Consider the following 23,253-nt stretch of genomic DNA (forward strand, 5'->3'; position numbering starts at 1 on the left):
TCACGTTGTTGCCTAGAAATGTAAAGGGGTACTCGGCAGTAGAAACAATAACAGAGGCCTCCCCACCCCTGGTTCGGTAAAAAGATGAGGGATAGGGCTGGAGAAATGTAGTCATTCTCAAATTCCTATACAGAGCTATGGATGCAAGGATTGACCGGCCATGATATCAACATGATAGTTTTAACCATGTTGAGGCTATATAGTTTGTTTACATTTTCTTTGTTTACAAACATTGGAGTAAAACAAGCTTATATTTTGGGTTCTGATGGGGTATGACAGTTGAACTATGCACAAGGCATATATTCTTAAAGAATCAATGGGAACATATAATTAATTTACAAGTCAAATTGATGTAGCAACCGCTGATTGCCCCTTTAATTGCATTTTGATGTCATTGATCTACACAAAATACTCCGTAATGTCAAAGTGAAAAGATATATTTTTTTACAAATGTTTACATATTAACACATTGTATAACTAAAATAGCCATTGCTTAATTATTCACCCCCTTTTAGGCAAGACTAAATTTAGTTCAGAAGTAAAATTTGGCTTAACAAATCACATGATCTCTAAAATAATAGGGATTGACATCATTTCTGAATGACTTCACCTTCCTCTGTCCCCCATACGTACATCAGTAAGGTCCCTCAGTCAAGTACCGAATTAGAACAATAACAAACCAGACATTGAATATCTCTTTAAGCATGGTCAAGTTAATCATTTATTTATTAAACTACCCAGACACATCAAAGATGCAGTCATCCTTCTGAACTGAGCTGCAGGACAGGAAGGAAACTGGTTAGGGACGTCACCATGACAAAAAGTATTTCTTCCCAGTGCTGACTTAATGTAACTCATGTAATGTAAGCTCAAGCATTACATGTCTCATCCCCTCTCGACTGAAGTTCTGCCTGAAGTGAATGAACTAGCTAGCTAGTAGCTACCACACCCAGTTCATCTCTCCAATCTGTCCGTAGCAGTATTTAACAGCTGTAGTGTCTGGAAATGGTTTGTAGTCTGTTTTGTCTCGTTTCAACAGAAGTAAATTAACACGGCTAGTTTTTGCCAGTTGATGTACCATTTGGAGTTAGAGAAAAGTTGGATAATGTTAGCTAGCTCACTGACTTTATTTATTATTTTTGCCTCGATCACACTAGACCTGAATCAAATGAAACCAGCAGCCAATTGAATACTGATATTGTGACATTTTTTTGAAACGCCAGTTTTTATTAGTCAGTGAATGGATACAAAGTTCCATCTTAAATTACTAGGAATTTCCATGATAAAACTATTGATTCTATTATTGGATAATATAATGTAGAAATGTACATCGAGGTAACTCTTTGTCTCATCTGAGCAGGATCAGATGGTGACAGGGGTCTCAGCCGGGGAAGACCAGTCTGTGATGGTGCTGAGGTGATCTTTTGCAAATGCAACACTATTCTCTATGTAGCAAACACTGGACAAGCCAGAAGCTTCAAAGATGAACTATTTTAAGGCAGTCTGACAAACCTCTACAGTTGATTTCCAAACTGTATCAAGGGTTGATAGAGGCTTTTCCCGATAAAACAAACTGTGAGACGCTACTGATGCTGAATGGGCATTCTTACAGATCTGTATCCAGTCGTGTTCATATAATCAGACATAAATGTGTGGTTTAAGACCATCCATAGAACACACTATAAGCCAGTGAAACTGAATATCACGCAACTCAGAAATGTAATTCCTCAGCTAGAAGTGTAAAACACAAAAGGGGACATATTTGCATATGTTATGCCCTTGTGAAGGCATGTTGATGAAAATGTTGATACTGGAGACTTATCAGAAGAAACTGTGTGACCTACCATTTATAGCAGCTAAGAAATCGGGTGCCATTAATTGAAAGGTTGGCCATCCTCCCACAATGTCAAGTTATGGATCACTAGATTTGATTTATTACCAGATTTTAAGAGTAACTTTCATAAAGTCTGGATGCCTTATATGGAATACTGTATGACAAAAGGAGTCTACATTGAAAACATGCCCACGTCAGCAAAGATGCTTATACTGCACAAAAATATAAATGCAACATGTAAAGTGCTGGTCCCATGTTTCATGAGCTGAAATAAAATATCCCATAAATGTTCCATATGCACAAAAAGCTTATTTCTCTCAAATTATATGCACAAATTTGTTTACATCCCTGTTAGTTAGCATTTCTCATTTGCCAAAATAATTCATCCACCTGACAGGTGTGGCATATCAAGAAGCTGATTAAAAAGCATGATCATTACACAGGTGCACCTTGTGCTGAGAACAATAAAAGTCCACTCTAAAATGTGCAGTTTTGTCACAAGACAATGCCACAGATATCTTACGTTTTGAGGGATAGTACAATTGGCAAAACTAATTCTGATTGGCTTGGGCCTGGCTCACAAGTGGGTGGGCCTATCCCATGGCACTTATCGTAAGAGTAGGGGTGTTAACCCCAGTGTCCTGGCTAAAATCCCAATCTGGCCCTCATACCATCATGGCTACTTAATCATCCCCCTACCTCTCTCCTGTAACTATTCCCCAGGTTGTTGCTGTAAATGTGTTCTCAATTTACCTGGTAAAATAAGGGTTAATAATAAATAGTTAGTTACATTTGCTGCTAGCCTGAATTTTGTTTTTTAATTTTTTTTATTTTACCTTTATTTAACTAGGCAAGTCAGTTAAGAACAAATTCTTATTTTCAATGACGGCCTGGGAACAGCGTGACAGTAGGCTGTTAGAGATTGCACAGATTTAAAATGTGCCAACCTGAATGGCATGATGCGCTGTGCCAAATAGTTAAACTAGGGTTTGTTAGGTCACGAAAAAGAAACGTTTCATAATTGTTCATGTAATTCATAAAAACACACTTAAACATGATCAATAAAAAAGACAGATCAGCCATTATCAGAATGACCCTTCAGTGCATGTCTGATCAATAAAAAAGACAGATCAGCCATTATCAGAATGACCCTTCAGTGCATGTCTGTGTGTGTGCCAGTGGGCGGTTGCCCAAGGTGAGAGAGGACATATCAGCAGCAGGTTTAAAATAATCCCAAACTAGATCACCAATTAAAAACATTACTTGTAGCAGTTATAGTTAACTAGGGAGATAACTAAGGATTCATTTCGCTGTCGCCTCCCACTGGTACTGTAGAGCCTAAATAAATCTGCACCGTTGGAAAATGGAGATTCCCCTCTATTAAACAGTAGCCGTTTAATTGCGACAACATATTCTAATAGCCTAACTGACTAAACTTGCTGTGCATAGATCACCCCTGAAACATTAATATTTTAGGCTTATATGATAACACGTCTAGTTGTACCTTGCTTTGAAGTGACCTACCTTATCCATTTGATCCCTGATTTATTGAACGAGGGAATGATTTTGTAAAGACAAAGGTATTTGGTTGGAATATTTTACATCAAAGGTGGCAACCCTCCTCCAGGTTAGCTACTGGGTGTGCAGGCGTTTGTTCAAGCCCTGGTCTAACCACATTGTAGCCTAAACATCAGTTGCTCAACAGGACCTTTATAAGCAGACTTGGGTGTTTCAGGGCTGGATCAAAAGCCAAACCTGCACACACAGAAGTTATCCAGATGGGGGGGTTTACCACATGTGACTAACAGTGCAGTTCTATGTGGGGTGCTATGGCAGGTGGTGGTAGGTCTACATGGGATCAGACAGCAGCTTTCCAGTGTCAATAATGCGTTACTTTTTTCATGTAGGCTATAAGTCATGAACATTTGGTTAAAACCCATGGAAAATGTGTATAAACCATTAAGTCTATATCATAATATAATTTGTGAATTTCGGTGAACATAGTCTAATGGACCGACAGCTCCTGCATTTATCCGTCAATCACTGGGTAAACCGTTTGGACGCTACCGACGTTTGTGAGAAGACTGATTTTTGGAATGTCTCATGGTCTGACAAACACCTCCGACACGGACGGTCACCATTGGTGAGACGCAGTCCACGCAACAAAATTATTTTATTTTAGACAGATTGTGATTGGGACTTTTGTATTACGTAACTCGATTGCAAATAACTCTAGGGGGTTAAGTTAAACATTTTCTTCCACTTTAAACATGATTCTTTTGTAGATTACTGACAATTAAAATACATTTTAATCCCACTTAAAAGTACAAATGACTACATCTCCTCTGCCCAGACCAACGCGCTCACACCCCGTCCCTAATGTCTGCAACATGACCTGAAACTGCACCATTTTGTTTCTCTCTGTAACACATTCACTTTCAATATTTAAATAATAAATTGTTTTTCCCCCCTTCATTGTGTTGATAACATAGCCGTGGCAATCACAAAATGAATGCACTGGGTCTTTTCTACACTGTATTAGAGGACCGATACAGCCCGTTCCATTTCGTCCCAAAGGAGTTCCATTAGGTTGAGGTCTGGGGACTGTGCAGCCAACTCAAGATAACTGAACTCGCTGTCATGTTCCAGGCAAGGTTTTTCCACTCAGTTGTCCGGTATTGGTGATGGCATACCCACTGGAGCCACTTCTCGTTTTTAGCTGATAGCAGTGGAACCCAGTGTGGTCGCCTGTTGTAATATCCCACCCATGAAAAGGATCAACAAGTTGTGCGTTTCGAGATGCCGTTCTGCACAACACTGTTGTAGTGCGCAGTTGTTTGTCAGCCGCTTGTTTGCCCATTCTAATATTATATAGAACAGTAACTGAATGCCTTGATGCCTGCCTGCTTTATATAGCAAGCCATGGCCACATGACTCACTGTAGGAGTGATCCATTTTCATGAACAGGGTGGTGTACTTAAACTGGCCTGAGTGTTTGTACTAGTTTAGTGTTAAGGTTGATCTGACTCATTGTCCTGGTTTGAGAGCCTTGATGACCCCCACTCAAGCATGCAGATGAGTTGTGTATGAGATATGGATTGTTGTGTGGAGAGAATGGAGTCTTCACACTGCAGTGTCAGGCATTCCGGCAGGGTGTGGCTAGCTGCCATATATGCCCCTGCAGGGATAGGGCTTCATCTTGGCTCAAACCCAGCCAGTTTCACTTAGTCATTGAACCTCAACTGAGCCCTGAACACTGGTGATATCTACAGTGCTTTGCTACTGCAGCTTGCCGTGTACTCTGTCTGGGCATGAGACTGGAAGGACAGGAAGCAGTGGAGTGAGTGTACTTCTCAGGGTATCAGGGCCCAGATGATCAAATTATTGGGATAGGATGCATAGAACTAGAATGACTAGAACAGGCATCCCCATTCAAGTCAATGAGTCATTCGTTCTATTCATTCCATCCTATAAAAACTTGTGAAAAACAGGTATCAAACCCAGGCTGTACAAGTGCTTTGAGACTGCTGTAGCGAACTGCCCTTAAGGCTGGTAGTGATGAACTGATGATGTACAACTCAATATTGCAGAAGGCTTCATCTCCTTTTCCAACTTCCACCATTCTGATTCATCAGACTTATTCTCAGACCAGTGCAGAGGGAGCTGAAGTCATGTTACCGATGTGTCAGTTGCCAGGGATCAAACTGATATACTATGGTCCCAGGCAACTTGGGCAGCGCAGAGTCCACAACCAAAGCTGAAACCTATCCATTCCTGTGTCATTATTTAACAGAATCAGGCATTGGTTGGAGAGTGAAACATTCTAGTGTGAAGACAAACACAGAACCACCACCAAGAAGGCTGTTTTTCTATTTGTTTTAACTTTATTATTTTTTGCCATCTCCAGTCAGGTGACAAAGGCCTCGAGTGAACAAAATAAGTTTGCAACTCCACCACCCCCCCCCCCCCCCCCCCCCCCCCCGATCGAGCCCCTCACACACCTCACTGCAAAATGCCTTCCAGAACATTCTACGCCGCCATGCCAACGCCTCACTCTTTCCGACTATTATGGGATGCCCAGGGCGGGGCTAGGTTGCCATGGTGATAGGCAAGCGCACTGGGCCCTCCGGCTTTCTAAACAGACAGAGCGGCATTGACAAGAGAAATCACTGAAGTTTGGTTCCATATTTAGCATCTTTTCTCTAATGTTCTTTCTTCATATCGAAGTGTTTTGAAATGCTGGAGTGGTACTGTTAAGACTGCTTGTTAAGTGCTAGCCACCAGCGTTCCCACGGTTTGGGAGAAAAGCATCGGAGTTGTCTGATCAGCCAGAGCAGAGAGGCCATGCTGGGAAGCAGCAGTATGGCAGCCAGAGGGACAACCCTAACGTAGTTCAATGTCAGTAAAAGGGGCCCCAAGCCCCCCCTCCCACCATTCAAACAGCTCCCCCCTCCCTCTAAAAAGGCATCAGACGAGCTCAATTATAAGGAATATAAAAAACTTATCATAAAAAAGCTGGATCCCATCATTATTTTAAACATTCAGGAATGTATGTGGCAAGACAAACATCTCGAAGGCAAAAATAAACAGGAATGAGGAAGAAGTCAAAAAAAGAATCTATATTTCACCAATAAGTACTTTTCTTTATATAGTAGATTATGTAGAACTAAACAAAACCTCAGTGATCCGGCAGAATGCCAGCCAACACAGCGAGCGTGCCGCAGTAACGCTGGGACAGTCCGACAGCGTCGGAGAGAGAGAAACCAAAAAACGAGAGGGGAAAAAACAAAGGAGTAATCACAACAGAATGATTGAGGTTGTCTGTGAAGGCCGTCGCTTTGGTGACAGAAGAACCAATAAGAATACTAGAGACTGGTTGTGGGTGGAGTTTGTTGCCTGGGCAGGTCAGTCCTGTCTTTCTATTTGCCACCGGTCATCTGCTTAATGGCCACAGCACACTCCTCCCCCATAGCAGACAGCACAGAGACCTGCAGACAGATATGATTGGTTAAGGCTAAGACCACCACTAACCAAAACAAACTGGTCACGCTTCACACACACACACCACCCAAAACATGCACACACACCCCCAGACTCACCAGGATATCCTCTGAAGCGGCAAACTTCTGCTCAATCTCCTTGCCCAGGTCTGAATCAGGCACGCGCAGGTCCTCCCTCACGTCTCCATTGTCACCCATGAGGGACATGAACCCATCAGTGATGTTCAACAGCTGGAAACACAAGCACCATGTTACATCTACAGTCGGACACATGAAGGCACATTCCAGGTAGTCTTCATTTTAGTCACCGTGCAGATCAGAACGCAATAAGAAAAATAAAGACAAGCGATGGTGTGAGAGGTGAACATGTTGGGAAGTGTGTGTTAATTTGTTTTGTTAGCCATCACATCAGGTGTGTGACCTGGTCACTGTGGTGTAACGGCCATCTCCAAGGAGATCTCTGTAGCAAGAACCATTCACACTCACACCACGGGTATTGGGTGCAGTGCTGGGTGATCGTCGTGCATTAACACAGGGGAACGCTCCAATGCCAACCAGTGTGAGCAAATATACAATTTACAGTTACATTAAGTGGAACTGACAGCGTTAACTACTTTGCACATATGAAAAAACAAATCTAAAATATTTAATTCCCAGTTTATGCTACAAAACCAACTTTATAAGAGGTTTAAAAGTAGGTTATATTTGACTCAACATTCCACGATGTACACTAAGGCATTGTTGTCAGAAAATATGGAGGTAGTTCAATGCATGATAAATATAATTCACCAAAACATTTCTTGGTAGTGCCAAAAAATATTGCTATAAGGTTGTAAATCACAGCTGGCCTGGTACATCGTTTTCTGCCTCTATTCAGGATGCACTGTCAGTTTACACGACTCAATATTTTGGACAGAAACAGATGAATGTAACTAAGGCTGGGAATGTCAATACAATGAAACTAGCAAGGGCAATGATCACAAGTCAGTCATAACGTGGCGTATCTATTTATGTAGCAAGCTAAAAACACGGAGCCTAACGTTAGCTAGCTGCTAGGAGGATGTCATTGGAGTGGGTGAGTTACCAACTCTTCCCCCCCAATATCATTTCTTGGTGGATATACACAGCTAGATATGCAGGTGTCATTTGGTTAGTGAGCAACAACTTAAAACAACTTATCCAGAGTGGATTTGCCAACGACAAAGATATGCTATCAGCTCCGATACCAGCACAGTCTTTGTTTCAGAGCGCAGAATAACTGTTTAATTTACCAACGCAAAACACGGGCTGAATATGACTGGTGTTAGTAAAGGTAGGCAAAAAGCCAGTCAAGAACACTCTAGATAACATGCAAACAGCCTAGCTAACTAGCTCTGTTACAGCAAGTAAACTGGTCAGAGAGGTGGTCTCATTTGTGTCTGGAAGTAGCTAGCAAGCAAGCTAGCCAAATTTAGCCAGTTGTCCTTCTGCAGCTTGCCTGCAATCAAGCTGAGTAAGCTACAATTCCCCATAGTTTATCAGTGCAAATTTTGACAGCCAACTAGCAGAAACAGTTTGACAGGATTTATCTAATGTTTCGCTAGATTTTAGCTCATCTTGCTCTGGCTAGCATTAGTTGTTGATGTGCATAAGAGGGAGAGAGAGAGAGCTTACCTCTTTATGGTTGTTTGATCAATAGGACTGTCAAGTTCCCAAATGTAAGAGGACTAAGGTGGTATTTACATAGTTGCAGAAATCCATTCAGGTGTATTTTGTGGCTTTTGGTGAATGTGTTCTAATGACCTAAAGTTGTGCTGTTGCAACTGCCTGTAAACACAGTCCAGTTCAAAGTGAATGATGACAGGCCCAACTGCCTGTAAACACAGTCCAGTTCAAAGTGAATGATGACAGGCCCAACTGCCTGTAAACACACAGTCCAGTTCAAGACGATGACAGGCTTCTATGGCAAATGGCTTGTTTGCATAAAGGTCTACTGTAGCCCTGGTTGAATATGGTGCACCGGTCTGCATAGACTCCAGTGTTAATTGTTCGAATGCAAAGCTACTTTCCCATTCTATATTGCTATAGAATTTTCACAAATGCCTTAGCATACATCATTCCCAAACATTCTAATTTATCAAGATGACCATATCTAAGTGCTAGCTTGTCATTCTTCCTGGGGGTTTATGTGAACAGATTTTTATTTTTTTAATTTAGCCAAAATGCAGTCAGTTCCACTTTAATATGTGATCAAATGTGTTTAAATGAAGTACCCAGAATGAGTGAGAAGCACTGAGGCACCCAATTGACCATACCTTAAAGGCTCTGCATGGTCAATCCGGCATCTGCATTGGCCCCGTAGCATTTACTGTGATACGGCCTCTGCATTGGCCGCGTAGCATTTACTGTGACACGGCCTCTGCATTGGCCGCGTAGCATTTACTGTGACACGGCCTCTGCATTGGCCGCGTAGCATTTACTGTGACACGGCCTCTGCATTGGCCGCGTAGCATTTACTGTGATACGGCCTCTGCATTGGCCGCGTAGCATTTACTGTGATACGGCATCTGCATTGGCCGCGTAGCATTTACTGTGATACGGCCTCTGCATTGGCCGCGTAGCATTTACTGTGATACGGCCTCTGCATTGGCCGCGTAGCATTTACTGTGATACGGCATCTGCATTGGCCGCGTAGCATTTACTGTGATACGGCCTCTGCATTGGCCGCATAGCATTTACTGTGATACGGCCTCTGCATTGGCCGTGTAGCATTTACTGTGATACAGCCTCTGCAGAAGTCAGGGCATTCATATACCAACGTATTTGATCCTGCTTTGTGACATAGGTCTTCCCCTAGATAATGTAACCAACCGGTAAACAACTTCCCAATGCCTCAGCAACTACTTCAGAGCAGAGCATCTCTGGACAAGGATGACAGCAGTTCTCACAAGTCCCCATACACACTGACCGGCTGAAAAACCATTGTGACCTGCCCAAATACAAAACTACACAGGCAGTCTTCTGGGAGTTTCTAGCCTTATTATCCCAGACTGTGGTTGGATTGACACCAGACAGTGACTGCAGTGTTAAGTGGATTTGCTAGTCTCTAGGAGAGTAGTGGCCTGATATAATTAGTCAAGTCCTTATTGAATTAGTAGGCAAGAGGTTAACTGGTATTCTAATTATGTGAAAACATGTTGGATAAGAGAACCCTTTGTGGCATAGGAAAATCTTCACTGGGCAGGAAGGGAGCTCACACTGACCTGGAACTCATTCCTCTTGATGTGGGGCACGTCCATGTTGTGGGTGGAGGGGCACATGTCCTCATACTTCTTGTTGGTGAAGATGTCAATGCCCACCATGTTAACCTAAAGAGGACAGAGAGTTTTACTACACCACTAACAGCAGTGTCATAACATGCTAAGTAAAACCTCATTTGACGAGTCAAAAGTTATGATTGGAGAATTCAGACAAAGCCCTTATATGGGTAAATTACTACAGATGTGGACAACGCATGTACTATTATGGGTGCTGGTTACAGAACTCAACTGTTTTATATCAAAATCTGGGCTGTCCATGAGACGAGAACATGCTCTCGTGTTTGTCTATAAAACACTTTGAATAAACTACCTCCTTTATCATCACTCATCAATATTATAATTATAATTCCTAAAACCAGGTTTCAAGCATGGATTACACTTGAGGCCCATGTGATTTCAACAGAGTTGGGTATGGCTGCCTTCTCCTGTTACGCTCCTTGTTTATGGAATAGCCTGCAGACTAAACTTAAAACTTGACTGTCCCCCTGTCGCCCATTTTAAACATTTATTGGAGGATATTTATTTTTATTTTGCTTGTAACGGTTTCGGGTAATGCAGGTTCTTGTGCGGTTAGGGGAATAACCTGTGTGTACATGTAATAATCTGCTGCTGTATTTTTGTGTGTTATCTGTGATCGTTTTGTTTGTCTTGTGTAGTTTCTTAATCATTGTACCTAAACTGTATGCGTAAACATGTATACGCAGGGCCCAGCTGTAAGAGAGACCTTGGTCTCAGTCTGTGTTCCTTGTTGAAATAAAGGTATAATAATAATAATAATAATAATAATAATAATAATAATAATGTACACCCAATATCAGATCACCCAAATTCCCCAATACTGCTGGACATTCCTAGAGTTTGGTATTTGTACGCATGTCCAGTCAATCCCTACCTTGGCGTGTCCGTGCTTTCCTGTCTTGGAGGTGGACATTTCCACGATCTTGCAAGGGCGTCCCTTCAACACCACATAGCCGTTCTTTCGCAGGGCAGAGCACTGCATAGGAATGGTGGCGGAGGCGCCAGACTCTCCGGTGGTGAAGTCAAGATCAGTGTCTGCCATGGTGCGATGGATTAGGGGCACTGCAGGGGGAAGATGAATTGGTCAGAACAGGCAATTACAGCTACAGCAGTGCCATTTCAATTCAATGACGTATGAATACTGATCAGAAACATCCCTGATTGAGCTACCGCACTGGCAATACATCCACTGGTCTATACTAGAAAAATTTAACTTTTGACTGTACAGTGCCAAAACTCAGTCCACTCTTGACATTCTGAAAGACATCACAACACTTACAATACCAGAGAAATGACTTGTGCATAGCTCAGCTCAAGAACAGCAAGTTCTAAAGGGTCAATGAGTGTTAACACGTACGTTAATAATTCCATATTAAACTGATCATGGCAGTAGGCCGTGTATGGCTATTATTATGTAAACGCCTTACTCTGCTCATCTAAATTGGAGTAAGGTCAGAATCAAGGTAAGCATACGCCGATTAAAAACACCTGGTTTTGTGAGCAATATTCTGAAATATTAAGACATTTTAACAGTTTAAAATCAGAGTTCCAGCAGTGTAGTTGAACTGCGTATGTGCCAGCACCAATCAGACAGCATCATTACATTTTGGTACACCTGACGTATACTGAACAAAAATAAAAAGATTTTACTGAGTTACAGTTCATGAGGAATTCAGTCAATTGAAATAAACGCATTAGGCCTTACTCTATGGATTTCACATGACTGGGAATACAGACCTGCATCTGTTGGTCAGATGAATTTTTTACATTAAAAAAAAAATGGGCCTAAGGATCTCATCACGGTATTTCCGCACATTCAAATTGCCATCAATAAAATGCAATCATGTTTGTTGTCCGCAGCTTAAGTCTGCTCAAACCATAACTCCACGACATCATAAAACGTGGCCTGCAGTTGTGAGACCGGATGGATATACTGCCAAATTCTCTAAAACGATGTTGGAGGCAGCTTATGGTAGAGAAATTAACATTCAATTATCTGGCAACAGCTCTGGTGGACATTCCTGCAGTCAGCATGCCAATGGCATTGTTGTGACAGCCTGCACATTTTAGTGTGACCTTTTGTCTCCAGCACAAGGTCCACCTTTAATGATCATGCTGTTGAATCAGCTTCTTGATATGCCACATGTCAGGTGGATGGATTATCTTGACAAAAGGAAAATGCTCACTAATGGGGATGAGAGCTTTTTGTATGTTTGGGAAATTCCTGGGATATTTCACTTCAGCTCATGAAACCAATTTACATGTTACATTTATTTCCAATGGAGTGCTGCGTTTTCCTTCGGAACATTGTGTTGCAGAGGCAGTGTGTTCTGGGTGGTGCGCACATTGGATTCATCCTAAATGTATGCAAACAAATAATATGCGTAGGCTAAACCGAAACAGTAGAAAAAGGTGAATGCTTAACTTTTGTTGCACACATTCACTATAAAATGTTGGGTTACATAATGAAAAGTTCTGACAATTTATTACACAGCATTGATGCAATGACACTGTCGGTCTGCTTAAGGTGTTATGCACAAGTGAATTGTGAAAAATTAGAAGCATACGTCTTAGTTTACATACTAACTGTATATGTCCGAACTCAGAATCAAATAGGTTTCCCATAAGCATGGCTGCTGTGGTAGAACGTTTATTTTGATTGACGATTTTCTGCATTTATCAAAGTTGATTGATTTCAGGCATGTCCATGTAAACAGCCAGGATTAGTTGTTTTTGCAAAGCATGATAATCAACATTATATTAGAGTGAATGTAACCATAGTCCATGTGGAAATTACTGAGCATTTGGCTCCTGACCATGTCAAATCGCATCCTCGACTTCATGATTATTAAACCCATCCATCCATGACTAATGGGGACTACGTCATAGCCAACATCGTGTGGAGCTGGGGTGTCAAACTCATCCCGTGGAGGGCCTAGTGTCTGCAGGCTTTTCCCTTTCAATTAAGACCTAGACAACCAGTCGAGATGAGTTCCTTAATAATCAGTGACCTTATTTCATCAATCAAGTACGAGGAGCGAAAACCTGCAACCAATCGATTCTCCGTGGATCGAGTTTGATACACGTGATGTGGAGGATGAAAACGTGGGAATGGACGTCCCAGCACCAGTGGAAAGCTTGCAGACAATATTAAAGGTGACTCTTAACATAATTTCACAAATCAGACGAAAAGAGTCGACCAGGGCCCGACCTCTTCTGGTTAAACATCCCCACGCCCTGTCCACGTGTCCCAGTTTGGCCTGCGCCTTGACTCGGGAGGCAGAACCGGAGTTCGCCGCGCAATAACCTGACGCATCATAGTGCCCTGGTAAATAACGGAGGCCTGGCCCGGAACGCTCGTAACCGACCGGACAACATTTATTGCCTCGACAACTTCATCTGCGTTAACGTCAGCTAGCTAATGATAAACAAGTACCAGCGATACCGTTCAGCCAACTTCTGACAAGTTTGCCTAGGTTAGTAAAGAGGCTAATAATATATCCGGCCAGGCCCGGCAACACGCTAGGTAACGTTGATGAACAAGTTGGGCGAATACATTAACACCGATTAATGATTTTAAAGACATACATACCAAATTTGAGTATTAAACTAATAAGCGACTCGTTGGTTTATAAATAGAAGCGATAACGTGTTATCCAACTGGCCAGATGGCTAGCTAGAATGAAAGTGTTTAGCGTGCTGCTGTTAGCTAGAATGACTATTCCATGCTGTTGTCGGAAAGCTCATTTTGTCAACGTGTGGGTAACTATAAGTAGTTGGCATTTAATCCATGCCAATATAGATACACGTTCCCATATTTGTACAACGAACTATCATTAAAATGTAGCCAGCCAGCTACGACATGGTTAGTAAGCGTTAGTGATTACGAACACATTGTTACCTAGCCAGTTAGCTAATGTTAGCTAGCGATTACCAAAACAACGTTGTCTAAACAAATGGTCATTTTTAGAAAGTTACAATTTCAGTCATTACACAACTATATGCATGTTCAGTCTCATGTCAAAGTACATTACAGCATGGTTAGCTTTCCTAGCGGAGTTGTCAACATTTGGCTAGCTGGCTAGGCTAGTATGTCCAGTAAGACATGATGACTAACAACTTCCAACAAGCGCGCGGAAGGCCTCATGCCTCTTCATTAGAGCCGTGGATACAGAAACATGGGACCCACACCCTATCGCTGAGAGCACCTACACTCAGCAAACAAACTTAATTTCGACCTTTTCACTCCTCTTTCGACTACCAAAACCTAAGACGAATATGACCAGTCAAAAATGAACTGACAAACTACTAAAAGTTGTATGTTTTGCCCCGTGAACAGAAGCACGCGCCATGCAACGCTTACCTTCCAGGAAAAAGAGGAACGGGACTGCGCAAGCGCGACCAATTTTACTGCGGCATCCGTAGGGTCGTCACAAGTTGCCACAAATCATAAACCCCGCCTATTTATACAATTTCTCGTAATGTTTTTTTAAAACTTAACACTAACCTTCCAATTGGCTCATTCATCCCCCTTAGGTCGTTGCTGTAATTGCGAATGTTCAGTTAATTTCTGGTAAAAAAAAAATAAGGGTTAAATAAGTCATAAGGGGGCATTTATGGCTTCCATTAAAGTGGTAGTCCAAAAATGTGTCTCTAGTAGTCTCTAGCCCAAAAATGGACTAAAGAAGCTTAACATTGCGCCTCATAGTCCAAGGACCTTACATGTTCTGTTTAGAGACGAATTGTCTCTTACGACCAAGTACTCCATCTTAACGCGAATCGATTATCGATTCTCCATTGCGGTACACTAAAAAAAAAAATACACAAAGCCCTCTACTTTCATATCACATCAAAATAATTCCACAAATTAAAAATATACACTTACTGTACACTGTTTTAACGCAGTTGCAGCCAACAATATTTGTTTTCAGTGACGACCCGCTTGCGGCGTCCTTCCATTCACAAACAGGTGTTTGGAGACCAAGATAGATAATTAGCACGCCTTTAGTCCCGGAGCCAGGTCGTGCTCACTTGGGCCGACGATGTCTCATAATGATTTTTTTGAACATATCTGTCCCTAGAGTTGGAAAATGTCTGATAGCAGTGCAGCAATTGTAACCTTCTGTATGTTATCACTATTCATTTAATTTCTCCCATAAGTATTTAGCCTATGACAAACAATGTCAGTACATAACACGTTATTGCTCACTTAAATCCGTTAGTCATATATAATTGGAAAGCTTAGATTCACAGCTATCCATCAGACACGTTTTTGGAATTTTCAGGTGAAAATGACTTTGACCTCTAGGATACATATCAAAATTACCTGTATAAATGGCTACATTTTAAACTTTGTTTGATAAGTGGTTCTGAAAGTCATGAAATTACCTTTCAAATTATATATAATATAACCAACTTTGATGGCGTAGGCTACAACTATTATTTACAAAATCACCTTTATCTTGCCATTGACATTAGAATGTTGGAAGCTTAGCCATAGAATTCCATGTAGTGGGACAGCTATGTTTTAGGATTGTAAATGTAGTGATAGAGGCAGCAACTTGCACACACACAGCTGGAACTGGGGGTTTAAAAAGATGAGTAGATACTGGGCCATCACAGAATTCACACATTAACCCCACTGAAGCCTTTTACCAATTTGGCTATAATTCTGTATTTCTTTGTGATTGGTTGAGTTCGTCTTGCATAGCCCGGTGCCCCAGGTGGGCTGAGTTTGTTCATTTAAGGCCATCCCTTAAATGAACAAGTGAGCTCTGCAATGGAGTCAAACGTGGTTTCTATGTTTGATACCGTTCCATTTATTCCATTCCAGCCATTACAATTAGCCCATCCTCCTATAGCTCCTCCCACCAGCCTCCACTGGTGTACAGTAAATGTATATTTTAGAATTTGTGAAATTTCCATGTGATATGAACTGTACCGCAATTGAGAATCCATTCATATTTAGATGGAGTATTTGAGCTGTTTTGGCTGCCAGAGCCAATTCACCTCTAAACAGAACATGTAAGGTCCTTGGACTACTACAAGTTTTAGGTCGTTAGCCCAATATTGAACTAAAGGAGCCTATGTTTGCCGAAGAGAGCATACTGGATGAGAGGGAATATAGTCTCACAACCCAATAATTTAATTAGGAGAAATGAGTCATTCACACAGCACATCTTTAATGCATGTTGTCATTTGGAAACGTGAAGTGTGTGTGTCAGTAGGTTACATTGAAAAGTCCAAACAAAAAGCATCCAGAATCACATTAATCACCATCAGTAATCACATGTATCCAAGCTCATCAGCCATACACACTACCTCCCTCTGTGTCTCGGTGTCAGAACATTAAGTCAGTAGTTAGTTCTCTTTATTACTAAACTGTAAGGACACTAGGATCCAGTGTCCACATACCAGCCTAACATTGTGTTCCCTTATCAATGTTTTCACTAATTGAAAAACAAATATTTGTGATGTGAGCTTTGAGGCCCAAAAAAGTCTAAAGAAGCTATGAGAAGGCCTTACTGCAGTCAGTCCTGATCTGCTCTCCCCACACTTTTACATGCAGACAACCAGAACAGAACACTGGAGAACTGCTCTCAGACCAGTGGTTGAAGTGGGCTGGTGCTGACCGGTACTGGTACAGAGATCAGGCTCTTCTCATTTGCTACAGCTTGAGTACCGGCACCTCTGATAGAATAATGTGTGTGTTAGGGAGCTCAAGATGGGAGACAAAGTTGGCAGGGAGGGAATTACTTGGCCGACAGTGTGTGATGGTGCTGCTGTGCATTTTAGATTTCAGAAGACATCCAGACAGTAAAGTAAAGCAGTAGAGGACGTCTCTGTAATCATGTCTGTACAAGGAAGGACAGTTACGTTTCAACATCACATAGTGGAGTGGAGTACCAGTCTGGGGGCGGGGTTATTGTCCCAGTGATTCAGATGAGATGAAAGCACACAGTCACTCAACGCACAGACGGTCTTAACAGTGGCAGAGTTTAATCCTGTACTGTTAGCAGGGAAGACAAGTCTCATATGCACACACATACTCTGATACTTACAAAATATTTAAATACAAATTATACCACGATAAAAACATTTTTAGAAATCCCTTAAACCATTTTCTCTATTCTGTAGAAAGCCTTATAGTATGAACATGATGGCTGTCTTTTTCTAAATGATCAGTCAGATATAATGAAATGCTTAATCATATTTCTCCTACGGTTTCTTGGAATCAACCCCTTCTCTCTAACCTATACTCCTGCAGTATTCACAGATCTGACAGGACTAGATAGGAAAAAGCAAGAGGTCTGCCGACCCAGGTTCATACACCGGTCGGTCACACATATTTATCCAGTCCTTTCAGATCTATGACGACTGAAGAGGTAAGCGATTAGTGGATGGAGTAGGCTCATGCCTATTACCCTGTGTTACATACAACGCCACATCAGTAGTCAATCATCATCATTGGTTCAGTACACACAGACACCCTCGTCCACTTTCACCAACTACCTTGGCAGATCTTATGTTACAGAGTCAGACACTGTATCCTAGAAGACTACACGTGATTCAACTTAATGGTGGAGATTCATAGTGTGGTCATTCTACCTGGACGTCTAAAGCTAGTTTGAGTACATTTAAACGACCCCAGTGTAAGGTCCTGCTGACTGACGCTAACATGGTGGGTCTCATTTTGGAAAGTTAATCGTCCCAACCTCGCATCTCTCCAGTTAGACCTGTGTATTGCCTTAGTTTAGAAGTCAGGATTGATGATGACGAGCAGTATAGGTGTCACTATGCACATGTACAGAAGCAGGTGAACCAACAGAGACAGATGTGTCACTACGCACCATGTACAGAAGCAGGTGAACCAAAGGAGACAGGGGAAGAGCTGGAGAAAAGAGGTGGTGTGTAGGAAGAAGTCTGACCATTAACCAAGCCATACGTCTGTTCCATGCAGCCATTTTTATCTCCATATCAAATCATTTCTGGGTAACAATTAAGTACCTGTGATTGTTTTCTATTAAAATGGTAAAAATAAACATTTCTTAAGGAAGAATTTTGCTAGTACTGTCTGGGAGTGGTAAGGGGGAAACAAAATGAGCTGCTATTGGCAGAAAGGATTGGAACTCTTTCTTATTGGTCTAACTAATTTACAAAAATAGTGATGTCACCATGGAAGGCCAAAACTCCCACCAAAACAGGCTGAAATTCAGGAGGAAGATAAACTAAACAAACTCAGACTGCTCTCGGTCTCTCATCATCTTCTGTCTTCCTTTTGTCTGTCCTCTGTTGTTCTGTCTCAGTGGAAGAGTGTCCGATAGGAAAGCAGGTCTGTTTCATATCATAGAATGTGGCATTTACAAATGCGTAACGATAGAAATACGGCAAATAGATTGACTGTCAAATAGAACATTCGCAGAGAAAGTGGGGAGCACAAGTGAACTAGAACAAGAATGGCATCTATGCCAAGAGTATCATTTTTTTGGTGACCATTGGTGACAATATTTATATTTTTTAAACTGCTCCAGCAGTCAGGAATCTACACTCACCCCCACCATATATACACAAAGGTCAGGGGTCATGACAATACCCTTAGTCGCTGACCCCTGACCCCATTAGGGAGACTACACTAGCACATCCTGTCACTACCTCCCAAAAACAAAAACACCTGGGATAAACACTGAGGCTACGTCCAAAATGCCTACTCTGACCAAAAGTATTGCACTATGTAGGAAATAGGGGGCCATCTCACACAAAGCCTGAGAGAAACTAAGACAACAGAGAGAAAGAGTGTTGTCTGAGCGTGATCTGGAGTTGCTGTTCCTCTCTGGTTCCTCTTGTGGTTGTAGGTTGCTACTGCAGATGTCTGCCTGGATGGGAGACTGTTTCTCTCCTCCCGTCGCTGCTGAGCCGCCAGCCGCTCTGTGTTCACTCGTCTGTCTCAGTTCTCTCTCTTCATCCCTCCACCCTGACCTCTGGTTAGGTATGTACAGTATGGAGGGAAGAAGTAAGGAGGAGGGTTTGCCAGGGTTACCAGTTCATCATAGAGCTCCGGTTCAGGGTCATGAAGAAGACTTGGCTGCTGCCGCCGGAACGCACAGAGGCGAAAAACACCTGCAGACAAGCACACAGCATCATGAGGAGGGTTAGCATGTGTGCTGGCTTATATTTTGAGGATTTCTTGCAGATTGTATGTGTGTGTGTGCTCTTAGCTTGTATACATGTGTTTGTGCTTACACACACCTTGTCGTTCCTCTCCGACAGGAACTTCAGTCGCTGAGCTCGCTTGTGCATGAAAACTCCGTCGAGGTGTCCCGTCTCCACGGAGCGGATCTCAATGGCCTTCTCTCCCCAGCCCATGATCTGGTTGGAGTGGATGTAGGCTGGGGGAGGGACAGGGACATACAGACAGGGGATTGGACAGGAGAGCACTCACTCAAACCAGTCACCCAATCACAGATCACACCCCTAGGCCACGCCTCTGGGAGGATATCATTGCAGCAGTTTCTGTTTCTAAATCTGAATGGCGGATAAAAACTCAAACACCTGAGCTATCCAGCCTGAGGGGGGATGGGGAGGGGCAGTTTCATATGGACCCAGGGGGCAACGCTAGTAGGAGAGATCCCCAGAGTTATGGGGGGGAGAGTCAAAGTGAACCGCAGAGAGCTACTAGGAGAAACGGCCATCTGAGCGTCTACTGACTGTGATGACTCTTGTATGGTGGTTCTACAGGATGGTAACCCTGCCCCTGGGTGGTAATACTGTAGCAGGGATTGTGCAGGTGATTGATGACTATGAGGATGGTTACAGCAGTAGCAGCATAAGGATAGTTGGGTGATTTTACCTCCCAGTTCTGTCATCCAGCTCCTGTGTACTCAGGAAGTGGGCTGGCCAACGGACTGGAGTGAGTGTGTGTGTGTCGGTGTGGGCCTGTCTCTGTATGTGTTTGTATGTACTGGTTTGTATTGGTCATGGTGGCTTGGGGCTGTATATGTTGATATAGTATTTGTGTGTTGGGGCCGGGGTTGAGAGGCCTTTTAAAGGAAGGCAATATCAACTCAGGGGTAGAAGCTCCTAGGACTGAGTACAGTCTCAAAACACAACACAAACCCACAGTGTTTCAGACAGAGACAGAATGAGCCAACTGAAAACAGTCAATCAGACTGACAAGACAAACTGAAGCTTGGTGTTAGAGTGGAGAGACAAAAGAGAAGCAGAGAAGGGCAGAGCTGATCTAAAGACACAGGGATCTATCAAGATCCATTTGAGATCTACTGGGATTAAAGCAAGAATATTCTGCAGAATATATTTTGCCAACATCAAAGTGCACTTTTGCAAACTTCAGATGTGCAGAAATGTTGTTTTTTGGACAGCAGTTGCTTCTTCCGTGGTGTCTTCCCATGAGCACCATTCTTGTTTAGTGTTTTACGAATCATAGACCCGTCAACAGAGATGTTAGCATGTTCCAGAGATTTCTGTAAGTCTTTAGCTGACACTCTAGGATTCTTCTTTACCTCATTGAGCATTCTGCACTGTGCTCTTGCAGTCATCGTTACAGGACGGCCACTCCTAGGGAGAGGAGCAACAGTGCTGAACTTTCTCCATTTATAGACCATTTGTACTGATGAACATCAAGGCTTTTAGAGATACTTTTGTAACCCTTTCCAGCTTTATGCAAGTCAACAATTCTTAATCTTAGGTCTTCTGAGATCTCTTTTGTTCGAGGCATGGTTCACATCAGGCAATGCTTCTTGTGAATAGCAAACTCAAATTGTGTGTTTTTTATAGAGCAAGGCAGCTCTAACCAACATCTCCAATCTCATCTCATTGATTGAACTCCAGGTTAACTGACTCCTGACTCAAATTAGCTTTTGGAGAAGTCATACTTTTTCCAACCTACACTGTAAATGTTGTAATCAATATAGACACGAAAAATACAATAATTTGTGTGTTATTAGTTTAAGCACACTGTTTGTCTATTGTTGTGACTTAGATCAGATCAAATTTTATGACCAATTTATGCAAAAATCCAGGTAATTCCATGGGTTCACATACTTTTTCTTGCCACTGTATATCGTAGACCTATAGAGACATCTAGACATACTTTTGGTCATTTACTGTTTGTGGACACCTTCTCATTGAACATCTCATTCCAAAATCATGGGCATTAATATGGAGTTGGTCCCCACTTTGCTGCTATAACAGCCTCGACTCTCCTGGGAAGGCTTTCCACTAGATGTTGGAACATTGCTGCTATAACAGCCTCGACTCTCCTGGGAAGGCTTTCCACTAGATGTTGGAACATTGCTGCTATAACAGCCTCCACTCTTCTGGGAAGGCTTTCCACTAGATGTTGGAACATTGCTGCTATAACAGCCTCCACTCTTCTGGGAAGGCTTTCCACTAGATGTTGGAACATTGCTGCTATAACAGCCTCCACTCTTCTGGGAAGGCTTTCCACTAGATGTTGGAACATTGCTTCCATTCAGCTACAAGAGCATCAGTGAGGTCGGACACTGATGTTGGGTGATTAGGCCTGGCTAGCAGTCGGCATTCCAATTTATCCCAAAGGTATTCAATGGGGTTGAGGTTAGGGCTCTGTGCAGGCCAGTCAAGTTCTTCTACACCAATCTTAACAAAGCATTTCTATATGGACCTGGCTTTGTGCACGGGGGCATTGTCATGCAGAAAAAGGAAAGGGCCTTCCCCAAACTGTTGCCACAAAGTTGGAAGCACAGAATTGTCTAGAATGTCATTGTATGCTGTAGTGTTAACATTTCCCTTCACTGCCTAGCCAGAACCATGAAAAACAGCCCCAGACCATTATTCCTCCTCCACCAAACTTCACAGTTGGCACTATGCATTGGGGCAGGTAGCGTCTCCTGGCATCCGCCAAACCCAGATTCGTCTGTCGGACTGCAAGGTAGTGAAGTGTGATTTTTCACTCCTGAAAACACGTTTCCACTGCTCCAGAGTCAAATGGTGGTGAGCTTTACACAACTCCAGCCGACGCTTGGCATTGCGCATGGTGATCTTAGGCTTGTGTGTGGATGCTCGGCCATGGAAACCCATTTCATGAAGCTCTCGAAGAACAGTTCTTGTGCTGACGTTGCTTCCAGGGGCAGTTTGGAACATTTTTTCAAATTTTCGCTTCGTGATTATGAGGTAGTGTGTATAGATTGATGGCAAATAAAATAAATTTAATCCATTTTAGAATAAGGCTGTAAATGAACAAAATGTGGGGGGAAAAGGAAGGGGTCTGACTACTTTCCGAATGCACTGTATATCCTAGACCTAGAGATATCCTAGACCTAGAGAGACAAGTAGATAGAGAGATCCTAGACCTAGAGAGACCGGTAGATAGAGAGATCCTAGACCTAGAGAGACAGGTAGATAGAGAGATCCTAGACCTAGAGAGACAAGTAGATAGAGAGATCCTAGACCTAGAGAGACCGGTAGATAGAGAGATCCTAGACCTAGAGAGACAGGTAGATAGAGATATCCTAGACCTAGAGAAACGGGTAGATAGAGAGATCCTAGACCTAGAGAGACAGGTAGATAGAGATCCTATACCTAGAGAGATGGGTAGATAGAGAGATCCTAGACCTAGAGAGACGGGTAGATAGAGAGATCCTAGACCTAGAGAGACGGGTAGATAGAGAGATCCTAGACCTAGAGAGAAGGGTAGATAGAGAGATCCTAGACCTAGAGAGACGGGTAGATAGAGATATCCTAGACCTAGAGAGACAGGTAGATAGAGATATCCTAGACCTAGAGATATCCTAGACCTAGAGAGACAGGTAGATAGAGATATCCTAGACCTAGAGAGACAGGTAGATAGAGATATCCTAGACCTAGAGATATCCTAGACCTAGAGAGACAGGTAGATAGAGAGATCCTAGACTTAGAGAGACAGGTTGATAGAGAGATCCTAGACCTAGAGAGACAGGTAGATAGAGATATCCTAGACCTAGAGAGAGAGGTAGATAGAGAGATCCTAGACCTAGAGAGACAGGTAGATAGAGAGATCCTAGACCTATAGAGATCCTAGACCTAGAGAGACAGGTAGATAGAGATATCCTAGACCTAGAGAGATCCT

The 23,253-nt window shown here is 42.5% G+C and overlaps 2 protein-coding genes across 14 annotated transcripts in view; both read right to left on the bottom strand.

The window, feature by feature from the left end:
- Positions 1-6,427: 6,427 nt before the first annotated feature.
- Positions 6,428-15,187, bottom strand: eif5a (eukaryotic translation initiation factor 5A). Of its 4 annotated transcripts, NM_001160661.1 has the most exon segments (6): positions 6,460-6,822; positions 6,934-6,939; positions 6,942-7,065; positions 10,077-10,181; positions 11,026-11,213; positions 14,515-14,540. In NM_001160661.1, coding segments are annotated over 5 exon segments (450 nt in total). In that variant the 5' UTR covers positions 11,194-11,213; positions 14,515-14,540; the 3' UTR covers positions 6,460-6,775.
- A 1,126-nt stretch (positions 15,188-16,313) lies between these two features.
- tnikb (TRAF2 and NCK interacting kinase b) overlaps positions 16,314-23,253 on the bottom strand; it is a 64,115-nt gene continuing 57,175 nt past the window's right edge. For all 10 annotated transcript variants that reach the window (XM_036943754.1, XM_036943755.1, XM_036943751.1 and 7 more), the window contains 2 exons: positions 19,398-19,537; positions 16,314-19,268 (listed from right to left, as the gene is read on the bottom strand). In XM_036943754.1, the coding sequence (XP_036799649.1) occupies positions 19,424-19,537 (114 nt within the window). In that variant the 3' untranslated portion in view covers positions 16,314-19,268; positions 19,398-19,423. The remainder of the gene's footprint in view (positions 19,269-19,397; positions 19,538-23,253) is intronic.

Source organism: Oncorhynchus mykiss, chromosome 15 (genome assembly GCF_013265735.2).
Source record: "Oncorhynchus mykiss isolate Arlee chromosome 15, USDA_OmykA_1.1, whole genome shotgun sequence".
Lineage (NCBI taxonomy): Eukaryota > Metazoa > Chordata > Actinopteri > Salmoniformes > Salmonidae > Oncorhynchus > Oncorhynchus mykiss.